General features: G+C 44.3%; 2 protein-coding genes across 4 annotated transcripts in view; one reads left to right on the top strand and one right to left on the bottom strand.

Annotated features, from left to right (window-relative positions):
• Window positions 1-2,023: 2,023 nt before the first annotated feature.
• Window positions 2,024-18,007, bottom strand: WDR79 (Telomerase Cajal body protein 1 homolog). 2 transcript variants are annotated; one of them, XM_089544930.1, is made up of 10 exons: window positions 16,553-18,000; window positions 16,355-16,469; window positions 14,696-14,784; window positions 13,169-13,259; window positions 10,841-10,973; window positions 10,002-10,088; window positions 8,117-8,235; window positions 4,687-4,790; window positions 3,874-4,023; window positions 2,024-2,350 (listed from the first exon to the last, which is right to left on the bottom strand). In XM_089544930.1, exons 1-10 carry the CDS (start codon window positions 16,771-16,773, stop codon window positions 2,188-2,190), a joined length of 1,272 nt encoding a protein of 423 aa, XP_089401056.1. In that variant the 5' UTR covers window positions 16,774-18,000; the 3' UTR covers window positions 2,024-2,187. The 2 variants fall into 2 exon arrangements, with proteins under 2 accessions (XP_089401056.1, XP_089401057.1); XM_089544931.1 differs by lacking the exon at window positions 3,874-4,023 and having other exon boundaries at window positions 16,553-18,007.
• The window catches only part of LOC149342577 (integral membrane protein 2B), a 26,796-nt gene continuing 20,308 nt past the window's right edge, over window positions 17,327-23,814 (top strand). Inside the window, exons 1-2 of one of the 2 annotated variants that reach the window (XM_089544932.1) lie at window positions 17,327-17,664; window positions 23,644-23,805. In XM_089544932.1, the coding sequence (XP_089401058.1) occupies window positions 17,584-17,664; window positions 23,644-23,805 (243 nt within the window). In that variant the 5' untranslated portion in view covers window positions 17,327-17,583. The remainder of the gene's footprint in view (window positions 17,665-23,643; window positions 23,806-23,814) is intronic. The other variant, XM_089544933.1, reaches the window with a different exon arrangement.

Genomic DNA, 23,814 nt, shown 5'->3' with positions numbered 1-23,814 from the left:
AACCTGGACGACGACACAACCAGCAGTGCTGAATGGGGTTGTGATGGGGACGATGAGATGAGCCCCATTAACGTGCTAACATGCGCACAAAGGTCGGGATTCAGTACTGCCGCAGTGAGAGTAATGAAAATGAGAACGACAACATCTCTCATAAGAAATGGCAGACGCCGTAGTGGAGGGCTCCGGAATAATTTTGGCCACTTGTGCGTTGACTTTCGCGCAGCGCATGGGCTTGTTTTGCCTTTCACCACCATTGACATTCGGCTGCCCCGGCCTGCATTCGTTAATAGTGTTGTGACCATGCTGGAATAAATAAATTTATATACACATGACAGGAACATTGAAAATAACTGTCATGTGACAATAGAGGAACGGCATTCGTTAACAGTGTAGTGACCACGCTGGAATAAATAAATTTATATACACATGACAGGAACATTGAAAATAACTGTCACGTGACAATAGAGGAACTGATATGAACAGGTGGCGACAAAAAAAAAGTATGGCCAGTCTCTTTCGAACAGGCGTCCGCCTGTACACAAACAGATGAAAGTTTAAAAGGTATCAGGCACCACCTGCTAGAGGTAGAAAGAAGCTAACTACTAGTACGCCTTCTTTAACTCTTTCCCTACCGCGCCCATTGCGCATCGTTAGCCCGCTAACAATCATTTCGTGCCCCGATTTCAGAACCTTCTGCGTTGCTAATGACCACGCTGCAGATGTAGTTTGTAGGCCAGGAACCAAAGTTTTGTTTCCGATGTAGTATTCTTTTGTCCCGCGAGGGGGCACTTTCTAACGCGCTGCGAAGAAATGAAGACGCGGACCTGCGCTTATTGCCCGCTATGTTGCCCTATGAAGACGCCTTCGCCGCTCGACTTCGGAGCCTTCCGCGTTGCTTACAGGCACGATGCGCATCTGCCTTGTAGCCGGAGAACTGAAGTTTTGTTTCCGATAGTTTTTTTTTGCCCCTACAAAATGGCATTATTTGAACGCACTCTGAAGATGTGGTACCATCAAAGTTGCTTGGCAGCCTCCGCATGCGTGGCACGCGCTCTAAGACATAGAAAATCTCAGGGCTCCGTTTCGTCTGCGAGTGATTTAATCGACGTCTTGTGTAACAAGGAGCCTGAAATTGTTGCAAGGTGCTGAAATGATTCAGTTTTCCCATTGGTGATGATGGAAACTAGCCTGAAACACAGGCGGCCGCGCTCCGATGCACAACTATAGGGTTTCCAGTTATTGTTTTGTAGCAACAATACTATTCAAGATAGAAATGATTATTTTATGCAGAGAGTGGCCAATAGAGTAACAAACATTTTGCATATTTAATAAAATTTTTAACATTTTTTCTTTTTAAATAGAAGCGTGTTTTTACAAGTTTTGTTGATTTTTTTTCTAATATCTCGTTTTTAGCAATTAAAATTTTTTGTTGCAACATGCAATATTTTGTTTAAACATATATTAACAGAAAGCACCTTTATTCAACTCTGTTTCTGGGTATTGCAATCAATATTGAATGCAATAGTTTTTACAGAAAAAAAAAGTACTGAAACCTTCAGAAAATGGTCATTTTCCCCATGGTACGGAAAGAGTTAACATGGATGGAGCCACCTGTCAGTAATTGGCGGGGCGATAGGCGCTTAGGAACACACTAATGTAGTGCGCGTCATTCTGATTGGACGAGAGAGCTCTACCTTTCGTAGTGCTGCAAACATCTTGTGAGATGCAGTATAGGCTGGCACTTTTGAAAAACTCAGACAGAAGTGCAGCGGGTGCTTGCTGCATTGGCAAAGTGAATGCAAAAGTGCTGCACTCCTTGAACTGGTGCAGCAAGTGCAGCCAAACTGAAGAGCCCTTATATTCTTACACCGTGATGTAGAGCGAGAGGTTGCTCATAAAAAGCAAAGCTACAGTGCACTGTACTCCTCCTTAGGCACGTGTGTGCCTTTTATTATTATGCTAGTTCCACATGCCATATGAAAGCTGCATGAGCTCCATGTAATCACTGTGGTCCAATGATGGATGCAAAATCAAACTGTGTTTATTTTATGACTTATTTACAGTGATGATGAATATGTCGCACAAGAATAAAAATAAAACAGTGAAAAAGAGAAAAAAATCTGATGGCACAAACTTCCAAAACCAACGCTGAAATTTGGAAATACAGCAGCACAAAGGCTTTAGTCGTTAGGCCTCTTCTGGTCTGTCATCTATCCACCAAAGCCTGAGAGAACTGTCTGTCTTTACTGCATCACTAGATGTAAAGAAACTGTCACTGTTGTCGTCCGCAAGTTCTGGAAACTTCCTTTGGCCAGATGTTGTGGCATAGACTGGCAGCGATGGATGAAGGCTGCAAAGAGCAGTATAATTTCATAAGAAGCAGGCAAAAAAATTGTCCTTTGGTCTTTACAATCCCGCCTGAGTTGACGTGTCACAATGGTTGCAAACTGCAGTATCAAAATATGCACCAGAATTTGTCTAGTGAGTATTCAAAGGTATATCACGGGATCTACATTCTGTATTTTGAAGGTGTTTAAGACACTATAAATGCAGAAAAAAATTTGTACTAATGTAGGTGACAAAACCTGTCTGCACAATAATGACAAAGAACATCCTACCAGGCTGACCGGTATGAGAGATATTATTTACCAGGCTTACTAGTTAGCATTAAAAAAACTGGAGGGGACATTTAAGCTCAGCCTTAAAGGTGCAGTGAAGAGGAATCTGAACTCGTCTTTTTGCCGTGGGAACTCGATCTACACGTTCCGAGCATTCTCAGAAACTTCAACTGATTGCCCTGTGTGGCCAATTTCCCTAATTAAATCGAGTTAACATTGGGCTCCTGCCTTTTTTTTTAATTCTCCCCGTACGATGGGCGGAGTCGACCAACGCGTGGAGTGCCTTTCAGCCAGCTCCGTGGAGGCTTTGCTTTCGCTTTATTTTGTTTTTTAGGTTTCCGTGAATAAATAGTTTCATTCGCAGATAATATAGCCGCAAAATAAGCCTGCAGAAATAAAAATATGCGCGGACTATTTGCTTTTGCGTATTACTTTCATATTACTCCACCGATGGCAGAGCGGCAAGCCTCCACAGAGCTGGCTGAAAGGCACTCCATGCGTTGGACGACTCTCCCCACCGTACAGAGAGAATTAAAAAAAAAAAAGGCAGGAGCCAGACATTAATCCGATTTAATTAGGAAAATCGGCCACACAGGGCAATAAGTTGAGGTTTCTAAGAATGCTCGGAACATGCAGATTGAGTTCCCACGGCAGAAAGACGAGTTTAGATTCCTCTTCACTGCACCTTTAAGGGTATGAATCAATAGTTTTAATGGGTTAATGCCCATATATGCAGAATTGGTCATTTTCTTCTTTACATTCATAGATTACTGGGAGTCCTCACATCATTCCTGGTGCAGTGGTGCAGCGATTAAGCATAGCCTGCAGCACCTCCCCTGCGATGGCAGGTGCTGCCATCGGTGGGGTTTGTGAGACCCAGGTTGCTCTTCCCAAGCTTTCATGACCGATCATTAATCTGCCACCAGCCATGATGGGCCGTTCACTTGCAACCTGTTGGGTAGGTTATAATGACTTCACAAAGTCGCACGATCTAAGTGGCCCACCTGCCACCTAAATAGGCCACCTAGGTTGCTTCTATGGAGATTTTTTTTCGTGGATTTTTTGCTCATGGCCAACTATGCTGACGCTGGCTTTTCTTGCAACATGGGACCCTTAAAGTTATTGCGATGAATGATACATTGAGAACTAGGCCTCTCCTCAAGTATACAAAACAAGCACTGGTCAGTGCTGCAGTACATACAATGCAGTGAATGACTTGCTATTCCTCACAAAAGGCATTTGCTGGCGACCTCACCTGACGCCACTGACACAGTCATCATGAGCCTTGAAGAAGAGCCCTGGCTTTTTCAGAGGCTCACAATCGTCAAGCTCCAAGGGCTCAACTCTGAGGTCCCAAGCAGTGACAATGCCATTTGTATTCCCACTAACAAGGTAGTTCCCACACCTGAAAAAGTGAGACGAAAGAACAGCTGTGATGTGCCTCAAGCAACTCCCATTTGTCTCAGCCACAGAAAACCAGGTGAGCTCAGTGACCTGAAAGAATCGAGACATTGCACTCAGCAGCCTTTTGGGAACTAATTTATGTGAATTGTGAATAATACAAGAACAAAGCACTTCATCGGCCGGCCCATGGCATCTTGCCTTACCATAGTTGGCATGTTCTTAAAGTGCTAATTCTGGACCAAGTTATAGAGTGGAATCCATTAGAAAGTGAACGAGGTAGAGAACAGCCATCAAGTAGTAAAAACACCATTTTTAAATATCAGAAAAAATGAAAGCCCCACATTCCTTTGCACTCCTATTTAGGCTGCATTACCCCGCATAGGCGCTGTGCCCTAAGCAGGCCAACCACACAGAATAGATATAAGCATCATCATCCAACAACAGCAGCAATGTTTTCTTTTAAATGCTGTGCCAATATATCGTTACTGTCTTTGATATGGCTTCTTCATTTGCCTTCATCAAAAATGAGTTAAATGATAATAAAGTATTTTTTCCTATTTACATTGCTTCCACATCCAAAAAAACATTGCACAGGTTTCAGGTAGTGACACCATGTTCACCACCATCCCTGCTGTTGATAACGTTACCCATGCAACTGCCTTACCGTGAAAGGTCAAAGTACATGCGCTGATGTGTTGTAACTGTCCTCTTCATGCAGTATAACACTTTGCCCAGATTGCGGAGGTCCCAGCAGAGGATCTCTGTGTCCTGCAAGCACACGGCGTGGCGAACAAGTGGCATGATCATAACCCCAATGCACTAGATGGGGGCATGAGTGCTCATTTCAGTCATACATATAAGCTGAATCACACCTATTCAAGGACTTCAATATGTTTCAAGAGCAATACCCAGAAAGATCAGTATGATAATGCAGTGCACGTATGAGCTATAGAAATGAAGTGATGCAGTATTTCCTTTTCTTGTCCTTTTATGCACATCCACATAACACACAAATTCCAGTCTTAATTCACCCTGAGAACTTCTGTTTTCATAGTGTTTTTAACCAGACTTCAGTGCGTTTCTAACTTTGATGATACTCGAGAGTTCCCAGGTGCATTTAGGACGATGAAATGTGATGCCAACCAAATTGTAACGTGGCAGCCAGCCAAAGAATGAGACGAGATGACTGGTGGCAACGAGATGAGTTAATGGTTGGCAGCCGCTGGTCTAGTGCCACTGGCCATCCTGCGTCACTGCTGGCTTCGTCTTCATCACACTAGCCTGGGCCAGCGAGCCATCGTCCTGATCGTTGACAAAGAGGCGGCCAAGATGGTGATGGGCTTGAAAGGAGGGCTGAAAACAGTAAGGAGAAAGTGGTGAAGTGCTGACCGCCACGGTGAGAGAGATGAGGGAATGAGTCCCGGTCCACGAAAGCGTCCAGGCCGCAGGTTGCCAGGAGCCGATGGCTGAGGCCCCAGGACGCGCCGAATGGCTTGGGCAGAGGAACGGTGTCGTCACGTGCGGGCAGCATCTCGGGTTGGCTGGGTCATAGGTGCTGGTCGTGGCAGCATTGTCACTGCGTCGCGTCTTCTGGTTGGGGCGGGGGAAGGGGCTGGAGCGGGCGGCAAGGTCAGTTCAGGTCTAAAAGGCTGCAGGCACAGCAGGCCGACGCAGGCCAAGAACTCACGTCCGATGACCATGGCTGACGCAGGATGCCTATGATTCCCCATCACCTCACACCAAATGTTACGTGGTGGCAGCCGAAGAATGAGAGAAGATGACTGATGGCAATGAGATAATGGCCACTGGCCTAGTGCGAGCGCTCCATCCCGTGCCACTGCCAGCTTTGTCTTCTTCGTCCCAATATGAATCATCAATAACACATGTGTGGTATTGTGTTTATCAGTGCTTAGGACTAATGCTTGAATGCCACTGTTTCTTCATCACATGCAGGGACATCTGCAAATCTAGAAGACTATTGCGTGACCTCCTAAATAATCATTTGTGAACATGACAATTATAACGCACTGAAGTACTTGAGGAGACACTGAAACCTACCACAGATACACATATCCATGTGTGAACAATGCTTCTGTTTGGTTGGCATAGACGCTCGTCTTCTTGGCTAGCCGTGTGAAGAGTGACCACATGGTGGATCTCCTCTCATAGCCTGGCAGCCAAGATGCTTTCACTGGGCTTTTATAGTGTTAGGCAGTCAAGACAGCTAACAGCTGATCACAAAAAGAATATTAGGTATGGAACAGCTTTCAAGTTCTGTACTGCTCCCTATAGGCTGTTGCTGTCACGAATGAATGCCGTAGATATGAACGGCTGCATTACCCCACTCCTTCAGCGCGAACGACATTTCTTGAAGAATTTGGCCACTGGTTATCTAACTAGCTGTAGAGTCATCAAAAAAAAAAAAATTTCCAAGTATGATTAATGTGCAAAACAATAAAAGGCGATCTAAGTGCCACTGGCGATCGGCAGTGGCACTTGCGGAAGGTTCCACCGATGTCGATGCCATGGTGTCAGGTCATAGCAGCTCAGTCAGAGCGTGAAATGCTCAGAAGCAAGCAAAATGGTCATTCTATCGCGAGCGCCAAATTCAGGTGATAAGAGACTTTCCCGCCGTTATTGTGCACATGCGAATTGATCCTGACACAGCAGACGTGTGCCCACCTCGCCAGCACATGGGGCTATCAGGAGCCCTCACAGCATTCTTGTGTGCATGCCGCATACTGCACGCTGCCAGTGAGCTCGTGCTGAAAGCTCCTCTGCAGTGCCCTGTCTGGTGTTACAAGAATCTCTTTTGAGATGCCATTGACCTTCATGTTATGCTGTGATTCTCGTGCAGATCACATACAGTGGAACCTCGATTATACGTCCCCCGGTCATGCGACGACCCGCATTTTACGACGCATTTGTGCGGTCCCGGCAAAACCCCCATAGAGACAATGCATTAAAAACCTCGGTTATACGACGCAAATTTTAGAAGGACCCCGCTTCGTACGACGTCTGGCTGGCTCGTACCATCGGTCAAAAAAGGTCGTCAGCAAACGCAGGCCGGGATGTACCGTATTTTCGCGATTCTAAGCACCCCCCGAATCTAAGCACCACCCCCTATTTTCGGAAAAAAATTTCTGAAAAAAAACTTTGCATGCGAATCTAAGCACCCCCTTTTTTGCGCGGAAGAGAGCGTTGCCGAGGCCGTCAAGTGCACTTGCTCTCTTTTTCGTCGAGCCTGTGCAGTCGGAGTCCCGAGGAGGCGCGGCCTGCGCATTGTTGTTGTTGTGACTGAGAGAAGGATGAAAGGAAATTGCATGGGCCTACTGGCTCGAGCCAAGCCACCACCGCTGCCAAGTGCAGATAGAGGAGAGTTAAAAGATCAGAGGAAAGATAAAGAGAAAAGATAAGACGCGCACCGGAGCGGACGCTGCTGAAAAAACAGATAAGCGGGCGAGGCCGCGCTCGCCGAAGCGAGGACAGCGGCGTCTGCGGCGCTTTTTGTGTTGCTGCGTTCGGACACTGCAAGACAGATGGCGGCACAGAACTGTCTGCAGCTATTTTTCTTTTGAATGTTTCCTAAATAAAATGTTTTTTTCTCGTGCCCGTTTCATCGAGATTTCGCCGCGAAAAGAGGGGCCCAGGGGGGGGGGGGGGGGGGGTCAGTTTAGATTTTTCGAATCTAAGCACCCCCTCTCTCTTTGGGCATCGCGATCATGAAAAAAAGGGGGCGCTTAGAATCGAGTAAATACGGTAGGCACACTTTAGCCAGTCGATAACCAGTGCGCCTTAATCTTTCCACCTATCAAGAAAAACCCGCGAGCCGCTGCCCCGCTGCTCACGGCAGCCTCAACGGCCGTTTTATCTTGTTTGTTGAAGACTAGCCCTCTGCCGGCAAAAATGTGCTGCATTTGTGTCCCCCCCCCCAAAAAAAAAGATGACGATGAAGTTCAGACGTTAAAAAATATCACGCTTGATTTTCGATTATACGACACCCGGATTATACGACGGTTTCGCGCGGTCCCCTGAACGTCGTATAATCAAGGTTCCACTGTAGTAACATACATAACAAAAAGTTAGAAACTTACCTTTCTTCCCCCACTGTACAGCATCTGTCCATCGGGTGAGAAGCTCAAATGGGTCACGCCACCGTGGTGGCCAGACAGGATGAACTGCAAGGCTCCATCAGACTCACTGTACACAGCCACTGGACAAAACAAAAGCACAGACACATGTTCAGGATGTAATGAATGAATAGGTAGCATTAAGTACATCGGCACTGAAGCAAGACAGAGGACTGTAATCAGCGAGAAATTGGTAATTGGGAGAGACATTCTACTAACATTTATACAGCCTTTCAAACTGGTCATCAATATAAATCTCAAAAAGTCGCACATCCTCAGCTCACCAAGGCTTCTGAAGAAGCACAGTGAGATGCAGCACAGTGCAATACAACACTTTGCCACAAATTCAGAAGTGAACTATTGTTTCTGGACACAATACTCTGCATGCAAGAACAACACAAATCACTTTCATGAGCACATGACGTGCGCTTGCTGTGCGTGTTCTGAATCAATCAGCGAACTGTCTAGTTGAGAGAAAAAACACTAAGGAATAGGGCGGTAGACTAAAGAGATAATAATGCCGCGAATCTTTGTAGCGTTTGTTTGTTGTGTTTATTTGTTCATGCTTCAAGGCTGCAAGGCGCCGCTTTATCGCTTCGTTTGTGACGCAAGACGCGCCTAGAATTATCTCGATTGATCGCATCCGGACGGAGATGATTCTAGCTTGCGCCAGAATGTTCTAGTAACTTCTAAAGCTTTATCTCGAAGATTCGCTATCAGCTTTAAAAAGAGCACCGCTGACAGCGGCGGTCATTCTGTTCGACGACCGCCGAGCACGCTTGTTGCTACACCGCCGCCGAGTGATTTAGTTCTTTGCGGGCGCAAGTCAGCCCGAATAAAGAGTTCCGTTTCGAAGACATCCTCGTTGTTTTCCTGTTCGCCGGACTGCAGTCACCACTACGTGCCAATAAAATGATTTTGCAAATCTTTGCAGACAAAAGGATACAATTCAAATGGCAATAATTAAAAAAGACTCTGAAGATTCCTCGCCCTGCTTGCTAATGACTAGAATGGTGACAGGCAGACTACAGGAACAGCGCCAGGATATTTGCAGTGGTGTGGCATAAGAGAGCGAGGGCGGAAGCAAGTCAAATTTCGAGCAGGCATGTTTCTTCTCTGACACTGTTCCTCCTAAACATAAAGTAAATAAAACGAATACAATCCAGAGCGGAGAGCTTCACATATTCGATTACCAGGAATTCATCGTCCGGTCCTGAAGAAGGCACTTGGGGAATTTTTGGTGCAGTCTGACAAATTTTCGGGGTGGCGACTGCCGCCCCTCGCCTCCCCTTGGCGTCATTACTAGCAGGCTAGCTTTTTTAGGTGTTATTTTCTAAGTGAATATACTACGTGTATGTGCTGGATATAACACTTAGTGAGGGCTCAATTTGCAAAACTGACGTGACTGTTTTATTACTATGAAAAGTCTGTGTGCATCAGGTGTGCTTATTCAACAACGCGCAGCATTTCTTGATGGTCTGCGAAATATAGCACAAAGTCAACATACATACGATCATTGTGCATGTACTTCTTAAAGATCATGTCTATATACAAGGCCAGTTCTTTACCCTTACTCAAATACAGTCAGAGATCAGACACAGTCCACTCTCAGTGGTCACGAATTAGAAATAAGCCAAATAGGTGAATGTTAAAGTGACAACTGGTGATGAGTTGTGGAAGGTTTTCGAATGATTCAAGCATGCTGTTCATCTGTCTGCCACATGCGCACTACCGTTGGGCCTCCTCAAATTAGCACTTAAACTCAAGTTCCTCCAACCTAGGTCCTTATAACTGGCTGTCAACAGTAAAGCAGGGAATAGAGGCACGTGCTGATGCACGTTGCACATACCAGTTTTGCAGTAGGATCCAGCGGCATAGACACCATGTTGGCTGAAGGCAAAGCAGCTGATGATGCCTGCCTGACCCATCTTCTTCACTACAAGAGGCACAAGAAATCCCAGATTAATGAAGCACTGTTGTGGAGACGTAATGAAAGGAACAAAAATGATGACTTTTGCATTGAATTCACACTGTTTGGTGTTCCTTATGTTTAATATTTTGGCAGCTAAACAGCCCGTTAACCTGGCCACTCAAATAAACTAAGCCCACTAATCAATAAAAAAAAACAGAACAAAGCAACAGCAACTGAGGAATTTCATTAGCACATGATGTTCTTGCGAAGCACAAGCCATCCATTGCATTGTTACTCACTGTGGAATCATGCAACAAACCTGAGCTTGTATAAATGCTGCAGTACGCAATAAAAAATGTTTCATAAAATTGTCAACCCACGCTAGTGCCATCTACTCACACAAACACCAAGAAGGTAGTTACATGAAAATATGTTATAAGTAAACAACGTTTTTCACAAATTTAGAGCACTAGTTTAATGTAAGCCGTGTTACAAATGCCACAACCGCAACTGTACAGCACTTACCAACATGCCAGTAGCTAGCAAGCTCAGGATAAGAAGGCTACAACAGAGCACGTGCAGCCTTTTCAGCTCAATAAGTTATGTAGCACATTAGGCAGCATAAGCAAGCAAACGATTTTAAAAATGTCTGCAAGCAATAAGAAGGCAAACTAAGGCAAATAATCGTGCGGCTACAAATTATGTGGAAATTACGCAAGATTAGGCATGTGCAGAACAAGATCAAAGGAACAATAGAGCCAAAAATAAACAGTCACCATTCGTTGGTCGTTCCTCAAACCACCTCCCAGGCCTGGACACATCAAAAACTCGCACCATCTTGTTGAAGCCACAGTATAGTTTCTCACCGCATCTGTCAAATGCAATACTGTGTGCGGCCACAGGTTCATCCTGAAGAACAGTAAACAAGGTTAAAGCTTAGGAAAGATGAAAAATGCAGGAGATTAAAATATGCCAACATGACCTCAAAGGCTCTCCATAAAGAACTGTGTATATATGTAGAAATAATATATATACAGATATATATGTAGAAATAATATATATGCAGATATATATGTAGACATACATGTGGAAATAATAAATTCTTATTAATGCTCACTTTCGCACCAAATCTAACCATAAAAAGGAGCTACAGTCATAGACATTCATGAGAGCACGTCTCCAAAATGCACCTAACACAAGCCTGGTGCTTCTGAAATCACATGCAATGCACACCAGATTAAAGGTGAATGCTCTGCACTCACTGTTTATAGCATCACAATACATAAAGAAAGCTGTGCCCATAATCAAAATATTTTTCTAAAAATAGGTCGAATGGTTTCCACTGCAGCCATTGTGGGATCATATGCTTTGGACATAAAATAAGACATAATCAGAAATGCAACAAATAAGCAAGAACAAGAAAGGGTGTGCTGCCTTGTATTTTGCATCACAAAATGCACAGAGGAACTGGTCTTCATTATGGAATATCGGATATGCCCGTAAAAATGCTGCGTCCGTGCTTGGCAATTTTGTTGCAAAAGCTTCCCAACAGCACAGGCCGTTCTGTGGAACTCTAGTAGAAACACACTTTCATTAAAGACTGCATACCGTATAACACCACTTGCCTCCCCTACGCTTATGTTGTCATACTGATACATCTGCAGGACATAGATCACTTGTGCAATCACGAGCCCAAATGTAGTTTTGTTTAACAGTGCATTTCAATTAACACTGCATGGATATGCTGAACGTGTCAACAGCATCCTAATTTAAACATGAATGAAATTCGTCTTCTAACAGGCATTTTCTGTATCCCACTGCCAAAAACAATAAAATTTTGTCCTTATTCATGCAAAAACGCTGTGCAATTGCAAGAAAAATTATCTCATTTCAACATTCAGCTAAAATAACTTGCTCAATGAGTCATGCACACCTTATTCCTTAACAAGATCCCTGACACCAATTTTTTAAATGGAAGTCAAGGATCTCGCTAAGGAGTAAGGTGAGCATGACTGTTACTGAACAAATAAAACTAGCTAAATGTTAAAATTAGATCATTTGTTTCTCCCAATTTGTTTTTTGGACTAAGACTTACTAACTAAAGTACGTTGTTTGTAATTCAAAGGGTACAAATTCAATGTCGCTGTTGATGAACACATTGTTGTGGGTGGTTGCAACGCCCACGCAAGCCAGTCTGCAAGTGTGATGGCGCAAGTTGCGCTGCAACCACCATCGACATATTGGCCTGCCGGAGCAATGAGGTTGTCGCGCCTTGCCAGCAGCTGATTTCGTTCACTCAAGCCAGGATTGAGAGCAGGCCAATAGTGGCGTACGAATGTGCCAGTCACGTGATTTTTTTGTATTTCGTGAACTTTCTTTGGAGCTCAGAAAAAAGATTCATGTGAGGCTTTCTTTATCGCAAATAAATAGAATCGGGGTTTCTGAAGGTGCTCTCCAACTTTGCTATGCACATTTGCTGTCTAAAGTCAATATTTACGCATTTAGAAAAATCATCTTCATTGCTAATTAATTAATTGCAAGACAAGAAATTGCCTATGATGCGCAAGCAGGTTGGTAGGTGTATGCAAGTGGTTTCCCCGGCCTACCTCAAATATTTTATCTTTTAACCCTTGGCTAAAGTTAGCCTGGGCACCCTGTATACAAATGGTTAAGAGGAGAAAGAAGAGAATCATTCCACATATGAACAGCTAATGTTCCCTTTCCGAATCACCTTTTGTACCATTTTGTACCACAACTGTCCCCACATCAACCATGATATGCATGCAAGTGCAAACTCACAGATTTAGCTAGCTACTGGAATGAAAAAACACAAGGAACGCATTTCAAACACGAAATATGCGACAATTTCGGAAGCACTGCAATCAACACAGACAGAGAGAGAAACAGACATGGACGAGTGCTCTCTGGGTCCGTTTTGATGACAGCATTTCCAAAAATGACTTGCATGCACAACCCAGCCCAACTCGTCACCCTTAAGAAATATGCCCAAGCAAGACAAACTGATTCCTGTCGCTTGAAGTGCTGTCACCTCTAAACTGACTAAGTGATTTGCTCAGTAAAAGCGACACAGAAGTAGCACCTACCAGGTGATTATACGGCCTGTAAGAACACCTCAGCTCAGCTGTGTACGCATCCCACAGGTGAACAGGATTCCCAGCGCTTGTGCTTGCAAAACTGCAAACCAATGAACGCGGGCGGCTCTTTGTTAAGTAAATGCAGTAGCATATTCAGTGATACAAATGCACCGAATGCTAATGAGAAGTGAAAAGACAGCCATGTGATAAACAATGAAATCTCAACACTGTGATGCAAGAAATGCATGCAAGACACAGGAATGCTCAACCACACTAATGAGACAAATGGTGTTGATCTCTCTTCTTCCTGTTACTTGTAAATGATATTTTTCTTATACCATGTTCATAGTTCTATCCCAAGTGAAAAACTAGAGGAGAAACTTAAGCGTTATAATGGGTTAATGCCCATATATGCGGAAGTGATCATTCTCTACATTCATAGTTCACAGGGAGTCCTCCTACCACTCCTGGAGTAACCCTCGGACAACATCTTTAGTGCAAATGAATTATAAGATAGGGGGAAAAATGGAATCTGCATCAACAAAGTTTCCAACTGAGGGACGGCTTCCTTCTTTACAGCTTTTTGGTCTGCACTGACGGTGTCAAGGGTAGCATGAGGACTGGGTCCATTTTTGAGAAAGGTACGCACCAAGAGGACTTCAAGAGAGCTACAAAAGAGAGTCTTGGTGCAAGAAGTTTCATAACAGAAGTAATTGCATAACGCAGATATGCATATGCAGTCTTGTGACAAACGAGCATACAAATACAAAGAACTCGCACAGAATCGTGGTTCACCTGTCACTCATGTCTGACAGCTTTGGCTGAGCAAGCACACACTTCCTCATCCTGGCACCTTTGTCTCAGCATTATGAGCTCGTACATAAGGACTTTCTCGCCATTAAAGCTTTCACTCCGCTTTGCAGGTGTGTAACTGCACATCTTCCCACAGTTCTCCCTCACAATCTTGCAGCAATGTTTGTAAAGTACTTCTTAGGTGCTGCGTCAGACAGCCCATTTTCTGTGGCATGGGAGCAAGTGACTGAATGACAATGCGCTCATGAGCCACGTGCCATAAGCCACGCAGAGCTGACAGGCAAAACATGTGCACATATTGACGCACTCGCTCAGTGCTGCCCGGAAGTTGTAACATGCATCCAGTAAATGTTCACGACATAGTCGATTCAAAACCAGCTCAATGTCCCACTGGCAGTAACCACTATAAATGTAAACACTGGGCATACTTTCTTCTCGAATTTATTATGCAGGAATGATGGAGGCTAGTCTACTGTTGATAAAATGACAAATTGAACTATTTTGGAATTTAAGCCTCTTGGTCTTCTAGGTTGATGCTAATGCAATGGTTACAATAATTAACATTCATTCAAGTTGGCTGCACACCTAAGCATAGATATGAGAACAATCAGTATCAAAGCCCATATAAAAATCCCGTGAGTGCGGAGTGTATGTCATCAACTCAGTCCATTGACAACACCTTCCGATTCAAAAGCAAGAATATGGGAGATTGCGAAGACGTACCAGCATGTTGCTGGATCAGCAGAATTCATACCAGGAAACCAGGCAAAGTCATATATGAGGCCACTTTCGGTACATTTCAGCACTGGAACCTGCAAGCGCAACTTCAATTAGATTATTCAATCATTACAAGTGCAATGAGCAAAGAAAGAAGTAAGCAGCCATTACTATACACCCCTTTAGCTTCTATGTGCACAAAATGAAGCGACCCAATAACAGCAATCTATGACCACTTGTCAGTGTTCCTTTTTTCCTTTTGACATGGATTTACTACCCAACTAGACAAGATGCAGTAAAACTTTAGATTATAACTTGTGCGTTGCGAAAAGAATAGAAAGTGTTAAATAGCACTTCATCCCAGATATTCTCTTCTCCCAAGATGATCTGCACAGTAACTAAAGAAAGGCTGTTGAGAGATGTAGCTTACACAACAGCAAGTGCCCTAATCAAACATATCTGTGCATTCCTTTCCCTCGAACACTTCTTCAGACGAAGAAATGATTTCCGGATGATTCGGCCTGTTGTGACCCGTACACTTTGCTACCCAGGCCCTAAACCAACACGTGACAACTCTGCAAACAGGCCAAGAGCTACTGCCACAGCAAGTACTTGGTATCTATCATGGTTGTACCAGGGACCCAGGACTATTGACAGGGAGATACCAAGAGTAACAGGACCATTCCTTAAACAGACACAAAAATGAGATGAAATGGGTAATAAAAGATTGGTGGAGCAAAAACTGTGCAGTGTCTGCACAGTTTTATTGAACTTCTCCCTTAGCAAACTGCATGACAACGTGCATGAACCTAATAAGACTATTAATTAAGCAACTTAAGGATCACTATAGTAACGCAAGTTAAGAAATGCACTGCAAACACAATGGCACACACGCTGTCCCCTACCCTGTCGGGCAACAAAGAGTGTTTTAAATTAGGCTAGAACAGAAGCTTGGGCAAGTTGGTAATCCATTTTCTCATTTGCCTTTCTTCATTTTCAAATCGCGTTGTTTGCTCAATGGTTTAAATTAGTCAATGGCTTTGTGCCAAAGCCTCAGTCTATGTCCACTATTGCTAGTCCAAGTGGGACCACTATGTTCTTTAGCTCCCACCAAGTGGCAAGAGGCTCACTAAACAGGTCGAAAGCAAGGTAGAACCCAAACAGAAATGGTAACTGTTGCCTGTGCTAAACCCTTGACACCTCTAACTGCCACTTCAGTTGGCAGAAACTGCTCAGCCAGCTCCCTTGTGAACTGGACTGTCCAGTTCACGGCAAGCATGGACGGAAAATAACTGCCTGATTATATTCAGTACAGTGTTAAAAAGCAGTATTTCTGCTTGCAAGTTTGGTATGTGCTAAATACAGGGATGCCAAGCATTCGGTATGATGAAGAAAACAATGAAGAGCATCGCAATTTTCCCCGAGGGATGGCATCTGCAACATAACGGACACAATCAGCATCTGCAATATGTCTGGCAAGAACGGTCAGCAACCACAATGGGTTTGAAGCAGGTATTGTATCACAACCTTGCTAACATTCAACACTGACAACATAATTGTCACATGGTATATTTCAGACAGTACCACAGACCAATTCTTCGAACTACAGTGTTCCTACCAATTAAACAGTGCTGTGCAGCCCCATGAGGGCTGTAAATATATTACCATTTCCTCCACATCATTCCAGTTAATTGCTTGTTCGTAAAAGCATGCAGGAAGGTTGAACAGCCGAAGAGAGCAGTCATCGCTGTTTGTAAGAAGGCACGAGCCATCGATGGACCTGTGAGAAAAAACAACACTAATAAACATCGTCAACTGCTGCAGAGAAACAATTAGGCGACGAAGTGATATGCAATACTCTACCATTTGCAACCTTTTGTGATGCAATTACAAAATTCCTTCCAAGCACCGCACACTTGAACCGGCTTGATGCAGTAGTTGAATGACGGTAAACTTGATTTGGCCTGCTGAGAAGCCTCATCTTCCGGGCTCGCGCTGCTAAACAGCTCGCAGTCCGAGTTACCACTGTTTTCGGTGGCAGCAGTTTCCTGTGCCATGAGCTCGTCAGATGTGTCTCCGTCCATGACGATTTTCGTTGCATATAGTAATAATCAGTGAGCGTTCATTCAGGCTGTAAACTTGCACATCAAAACAACGACGAACGATGCTCAGTTTCCAAGCCACAGCAATGTTCTCGACCTTTTAATGTCCCAGTTCGCATACACGGATATCAGAGCTCCAGCAGGTTCCATAAGGCTCATGCAGCGAACGATGTCACTCGCATCTTGTTCGTCTCGTTTTCAATTCGCGCTGCTGCGCTCGCCGCCCAGCCATGCCGGCGAGGAGTTCGTGATCCATGTGTGCGCCTTTTCTGTAACACTGCGAGCAAACTTGCGAGGTTCACAAGTTCAGGACAGCTGTTATATAATTCTGCAAAAACAGTGGCGAAGCAGTGCATGAAGAGTAGAAGATAGCATAAAAGCCGACCTACACGAGCCCCACGACTACCACGACTACGAGCAGCGCTGAGCAAGCCGCCGGGAATGTTTGGGGATTTCGCAGTTGTGTTAATTTCCCCAAAAGTTCGCCACATGCGTCAGTGGCGCTAGTTTCTGTCCGTTTTGTCCCTAGCGTTCCAGTGGCAGCTTCACCGCGAAGCACAGCGGGAAGCCCTCTAGGCTCACGGCGTTGGGCTCGCTAACAAAACAAATCGAAGCGAAGGATAGCAGCCGCCTGGCGCGGAGAGTTCCGTGGTGGAGAGTAGCGACTCCACTTGCCGGACTGGTGTGCTTCGAAAAGCGCAGTAACTTCTCAGTAGTGCGTCGCAAGGCCATTCGTACGAGCCGCTGTTACGATAATCCGTGTGCCGCACCGACAGCGGGCATCGTCGCAAGATGACGATCATCACGCAACCACTGACTGAAAAGAAGCTGGCCAAGTCGCCCCAGGCCAAGCCTCTCGTTCAGCATGAATCGGTGAGTTAGGCTTACGCTTAAAAGGATATCGCCGCAGTTGCCACCCCGGCTTTCGATAATGACTGGTTTTCGTTTCCGTTCACTCCTGACGCGTGCCTGACGGATAGAGGAAGTGATCTGCTCCAGTTCACTGCGTTGGTCGCGCGATATCCGTAAAATGCGCACTTTTGACGAGGCACATATCACCAACAACATTGTTTGTCTCTGTGAAATGCTAGGAACGGTGTTGGAGAGCGCTTTATCTTCGTTACATCGCGTGGCGCGTCAGCATCCGCATTGCTGTTCGTTCACTTTTCGCTTTGTTCCAGTTGCTGCCTGCGCAGCATGGGCGCTGTTATGAAACGACATGGAGTTTCTGTTTGTCGAAGGTTGTTCTGTCAGTCCGCGCGGTTTCGGTTTTCTTACATGCCTGCTCTTTGTTACCGTTTTGCTATTCAGTTGCCTTCTTTTGTTTGTGAGCAAATATACCTTCTCGAGTTCTGGACTTTAATGTTTTTTTCTGAATTTCTGTGCATCAGTGAAACATAGTCAGGAGTAGCTTGTAACTGCTTGTAACTTAGCCCATGGGGGGCGTCTGCGTAAGCTATAAGGTTACCAGGCTCAAGCGCCGGCGTAGTTGCCTCGATCTTTTGTCTCGGTAGCGTAATTGACGAAAGCGTAGCGAAATAGCTAAAGCGAGGAACCTGTACTGCGTGCATCTGTAGTGCGGAGAAGGTTCTCCACAACGGTCGGGAAGCGGTTGCTTAGGTTTGAACCCGGCACTGTTGGACACGGCCCAGTCCGCCTCTCGGGCACCGCTCTCCGCGTGGAGAAAACAAGGGTGCCTCAGAGGTTGCTGCCTCTTTCGAGAGAGATCGCTTATTTTCAGAACTGGGGGCACGCGCAACTCTGCTCTGCCGTTTGGACTGGGCTCGCACCGCAGCAAAAATACCGATGTCGACAACGCGCTGTCGCCCGTGTACCGTGCCAAGAAAGAACTCGCGGCGGGCGTGATCTTCCAAGAAGCTGGCGACATCTTTTTTTTTTTTTTTTCCCGCTTCATATCTGCATCGCCATTGAGCGTGCCGGTGTCGTGCTTAGAATTCAAGGGCACGCGAGCTAAAGTTGTGCCATCTGCATGCCGCATATGCCGCGAAACATTCATGCATGTGATCTGGAAGGTCGGATCATGTTTTAGTGATCGTCGTTCGCGGGCGTGAAAACGTCATTTTTTGGCGCCTTTGCATTTTGCAACTGCCTTGACATGCTTATATGAAGCGACTTTCCTCGGAATCGAAAGCTGCTTGTGAGGTGTGACAGATATGTACTACACAGAACGTGGTAATGTGTACAGGCATGCAACTTCGCACCGAAATAATGTTTTTCAACCTTCGAACATCTAGTAAGCGGTAGTGGGAAAAGACAGTCAGGTTTTGGCTCAGTCGAAACCATAGCAGTCATACAGGTATTATGGAATCGAAGGGGGGGGGGGTAGAAGATATCTAATCATAAAGATGTCTATCACAGCCACTGTAGTCCTCCATAAAATTCCAACTGAGAAAAACCTCTGATGCCGACGTGAACTGACTAGCGCGTGTCACCTAATTGAAAAATATATAACGTGCTTTTCTTCGTTTATTCGTACCTGCGTAAGCAAAGCAAATGAATAACTGTTCCTGCACTGTATTAATATATTACACAAGGTGGACAAAAGTCTACAGGACACGTGATTGGCAATCTTGGCTTATGGCTTATAGATGTGACCTGTGCCAACAGTTACCTGATTTCACTTGCAGGCATTATAGAACCGATATCCAACGAGTCGAACTCAAGAGGAAAAAATGGGTTGGGCAGGGCATGGGGTGCAAAGGAGAGATAACTGCTACTCCTTAAGGGTAACGGAGTGGATTCCAAGAAAAAAACATAGCGGAGGGCGGCAGAAAGTTAGGCGGGCGGATGAGATTAAGAAATTTGCGGGGATACGATGGCCGAAGTTAGCAAAGTACAGGGTTAATTGGAGATGCATGGGAGAGGCCTTTGCCCTGCAGTGGGCATAGTCAGGCTGATGATGATAATGATGATGTAACTTTCTCCTTCGTAGCATTGGTGTGGAACTACCGGCTGATAACAAAGCTATGTGCTTAGGTTGATGCTAGTGTGTCCTGGGGACTTTTTCCCTCAACAATATATTGAATGCTAGCGGCTTTTCTATTGCCTTTTCATCTGGTAGATACATGTTTTTGAAGTGTGTAGATCAGTACAGCTATTAGTATTTTGTTTTCTGCAGGCATTCTCATGCAGAAAATAGTAAGCCTTTTTGTTTTCTAGCATTTTCTTACAAACAGTATTGATTGTCGTGAAGATTAACCGGATTCCCTTTGAAGCATGCGTCATTCTGTAGCTTGACTCTGGCCATGTCTTAAAAAGCTAATTTCATGGCCGTATTCAGCAGGGTTAGCTCACTTGGAGAGAGCACAGAGAAAGACATAAATGTTGTACGCTTTCCAATGCTTGCTGTCTTGCAAATCCGGTAATGAAAGTAGTGGGTGCCTCTTGGAGGGTCAAGTAAGAAAAAAAGCATTCCAGGTGCATTTGCTGTGCTCACACAGAATTCAGAGGTATAGTTAAATTCTTGTCCTGTGGACTGCATGGCATGGCTGTCGTGCAGTGCATTAAAGGTGCAGCGAAGAGGAATCTGAACTCGTATTTTTTACCGCTGGAACTCGATCTACACATTCCGAACGTTCTTAGAAGCTTCGAATTATTGCCCTGTGCAGCCGATTTCCCTAATTTAAATCCGATTAGACGTCCTGGCTCCCGCCTTTCTTTTTTTAATTCCCCGAAGACAGTGGGAGGAGTCAACCAACCTTTCAACCATTCCCGTGGCGGCTTGCCGCTCTGCCATCGGCGGAGCGATATTTAGTGATCGGCGGAAGCAAAGAGTTCACGCGCATTTTTATTTCCGTGGGCCTAATTTGCAGCTGTGTAGTCTCTGACTAGTTCTATTTATTCACGGAAACCTATAAAACAAAATAAAAGCGAGAGCAAAGCCGCCACGCGACACGTTAGTTGACTCCTCACACCGTCTGCGGGGAATTAAAGAAAAAAAAGGCGGGAGCCAGACATTAATCTGATTTAAATTAGGGAACTTGGTCGCACAGGGTAATAATTCGAAGTTTCTAAGCATGCTCGGAACGGGTAGGCAGAGTTCCCGCTGCAAAAAGATGAGTTAAGATTCCTCTTCAGTGCACCTTTAAGGGCACTAAAGTTCAAAATTCTGCCCTCACCATTCTCCCTTTGTTTGGCACAAGAAAGCTATTCCTTTAGCCAAGAAACTTTTAGTTCAGTAATAAATCCTGTGCTAAGATGATGACTGGAAGCAAACCATACTATAAAATTGAATGATTCAAAGGAAACCAGGAAAAACATAGGGAGAGGCTGGTTTCAATATTAAAGCATTTAGTTGTGATTGAAGTGCGCATTGAAGCTGCGCTTTTTTTTTCTATGCTGTGTTTTGTCTTTTGTTGGATTTATAAGGGAGCTAAGATGAGCACTAATGTATTTTACACCACAAGGGTTTATTTCATGATGTAAAATGTGTTGTTTGGACTCGTGTGCCACGATTTGGCCTGTTACATGTAGTGGCACTACTCTGGGCTTTTCTCTGCTTTTATGGTTTTTGTAAATCTCGTTCTGTTATTCTTAGATAACTTCAAAAACATCACTCCAACCTGCAGATTATTGTATTTTGTAATGCTCTGGGCATTATTTCTTGAATAATGGATCAGGCACAGTGTGGCAACTTGCTGGTAGAAAAGTCTGGGTGGAAAGTATCTTGTGAGTTGCCAAGGATATTTGACATGTGTTGTTTTCTCTTTTGCCAACAGTTTATTTGGTGGCCATATATAATATAGCCTTAAATGGTAATCTGTAATTCTAAGCTCTTCTCCTATTGGGGTTAATGCCCAGTAGGCTAAGTTTTGCCAACAGTTTCTATGCTCTTTGGAGTTTTTTATTTTGCATTCTTTGTGATCAAATCTTTGTGATTGATGAGAGCAGATGCCATTACTTGGAATGTTTCTTAAGCTATAAGCAGTTTCAAAAAGCATCCAGCATTCAGTTTTTTTTTTTTTTGCCTCCACGTTTCTCTTAGATGCTGCGAGTGGTGTGAAGCTGCAGTATGCAAATCTTTTCACAGCTGAGGCAGTGAAAAATTTCCAAAGCACTGTCATTGCATTATGCTGTCTAGTGAACTGCAGTGGAAACAGGAATGTACGAAAATTAATGAGGTTTTGTTGCTAGGCCCACCGTTTGAAGAAAGGGAAGCGTCAGCAAATGCTTTGCTATTCCTTCTTGAACTTATGGCCCCAGTTTGTATTTTCATACTTAAGTGTAGACAAAATTGTGGACGTAATGATAATAACTATGAGATCTTCCCCTATCACCTAATTGTCATTTGTTGTGCATATATCTTTTTCAAAGTCTCAAGGTCATAGTCAATTTCTGGTTAATTTATACCAAAGGGCGAATCTGCATTGACATGCGTAGCAGTTATGGTATAGCTGTTCTCACATTTATTACACGGCTGTTTTCCTTACTCCCCACTTATGCCAAAGTGGCCAACCTTGTGATAAACATTTTTATTCTCGTCATTGCTGTGTGAAGTACAGCTTGTTGAAAGGCTTGGCATTTAATAACATTCACAAAAGGCATGCTGCAGCCATTTTACTTTTGCTGTGTTTTTGTGTAGTCAGTTCTGAGTATATTCAGCGATGTTTTTCGTGACCTTGGGGGAAAAAAAGGCCATAGCAACTGTTTCTGTCTGGGAAAAATTTAGTGATAAAGGAGGGAGAGATTGTCGGTGCATTTAGGTGGGTGCCAAGACTAACAGACAATGAGTAGATTTTCTAAAAATTCAGTGTGTACACATCTCCAATATTTGTTTTCTTTGGTTCTTCTTTCTCTGTACAAATTCACAGTAATGAAGTTTATCAATGTTCAAGATAAAGTATTTTGATTTTAACAGAAAAGTGACACCCCACTGATTAGGAAGAGGCAGCTGAAGGATGTGTGATAGAAAGTTTCCATTCTGTTAAGGAGTGCATGCATATTTTGGTTGTCTAGAGGTATGGTTTTTCTTAAAATTGGGCAGAACTCGCTCTGTCTAGCCTAGCAGTTTGCTGCCACCAATAGCAAGACTTGTTTTATTACTGGCAGTTAAAGCATTCACTGCATCACTTGGTGTGATTCTGTTCCTGCCTTCTGCTTGTTTGAAAATAATTCTTTTTCATTGGAAAAATGGTGCATATTCGGGGAATCATGCAACAACAGTTGTATTTGCTTCTCTTGTAATAAGCTGTACATTTCTACATATTTTCAATTCCCACAGTATTACAGCTGAAATAGGTGTGTTGGGCTTGAGTAGTTCTGTTGCAATGGCCTGTTGTGGTTTTTTCTTTCTTTCTTTCTTTCTGGTAAATTCAAGCACTGGCAAGCTAGGAGAAGTGTTGTCAGCTTACTGTAAAGCTTACTGCATTCATTGGGAGCTTACGTTTTCGTGCATCAGTGTAGTGGTAGAGAGCAGCTATTTTTGCAGTTGCCACATGGCATTTCCTGTTAGTCTTTTCTCTTCTTGCTCACACTGAGGCAAGGAAAGGAGAGTGTTCTAACCAGCTCACGAAAATACTGTTCAACTGTGCGCTTTGGTCATACAGTTTTGAGGAACAGTGAACTTTATGGAGAAAGTAATAAATGAATTATCAGAATAAAAATGCTTTTATGTTCTCTCCTCTCCGCATTCATTCCCTGCTGTCTGCTTTTTCGTCTTTCCAATTGTGAAAGCAGATATGTTTTGCAGCCGTGCTCATTTCCGAGGGTTGAAGTTTCAATGTACTCGGATGAGGAGGGGGTTAATTGTGCGCCCTTCATAGGCAAAAAGATAGAACTGCATCTTGTCTATGTACTCTTGTGTAATGCTGTTTTTCTCCCCAACCTCTGCAGGGAAACGAGGGAGACGTTGAAGGCAGCCCGGTGATTGTGACGATGCGGGCACGCCGTGTGAGCACCACCACAACACTGTGTGTCTTTTTCACTGCCTTCCTGGTGTTGGCCACAGGCATCATCGGTGGTGTCTGCCTTTACAGGCAGTTCACACACTACAAGGTTTGTTGG

The sequence above is a fragment of the Amblyomma mixtum genome, chromosome 5 (assembly GCF_055824585.1).
Source record: "Amblyomma mixtum isolate Tamu chromosome 5, ASM5582458v1, whole genome shotgun sequence".
Taxonomy (NCBI): Eukaryota; Metazoa; Arthropoda; class Arachnida; order Ixodida; family Ixodidae; genus Amblyomma; species Amblyomma mixtum.
The sequence above is the reverse complement of the archived record's forward strand: the minus strand, read 5'-3'. Positions and strand labels throughout refer to the sequence as shown.

What these genes read in the sequence shown, in the direction of transcription:
- WDR79 (XM_089544930.1), bottom strand. Translation starts at nt 16,773, where the DNA reads ATGGACGGAGACACATCTGACGAGCTCATGGCACAGGAAACTGCTGCC. An exon ending in GCTGATCCAGCAACATGCTG is followed by an intron (nt 13,260 to 14,695) that starts GTACGTCTTCGC and finishes ATTGGTTTGCAG; the next exon opens with TTTTGCAAGCACAAGCGCTG. An exon ending in ATGTACTTTGACCTTTCACG is followed by an intron (nt 4,024 to 4,686) that starts GTAAGGCAGTTG and finishes TCACTTTTTCAG; the next exon opens with GTGTGGGAACTACCTTGTTA.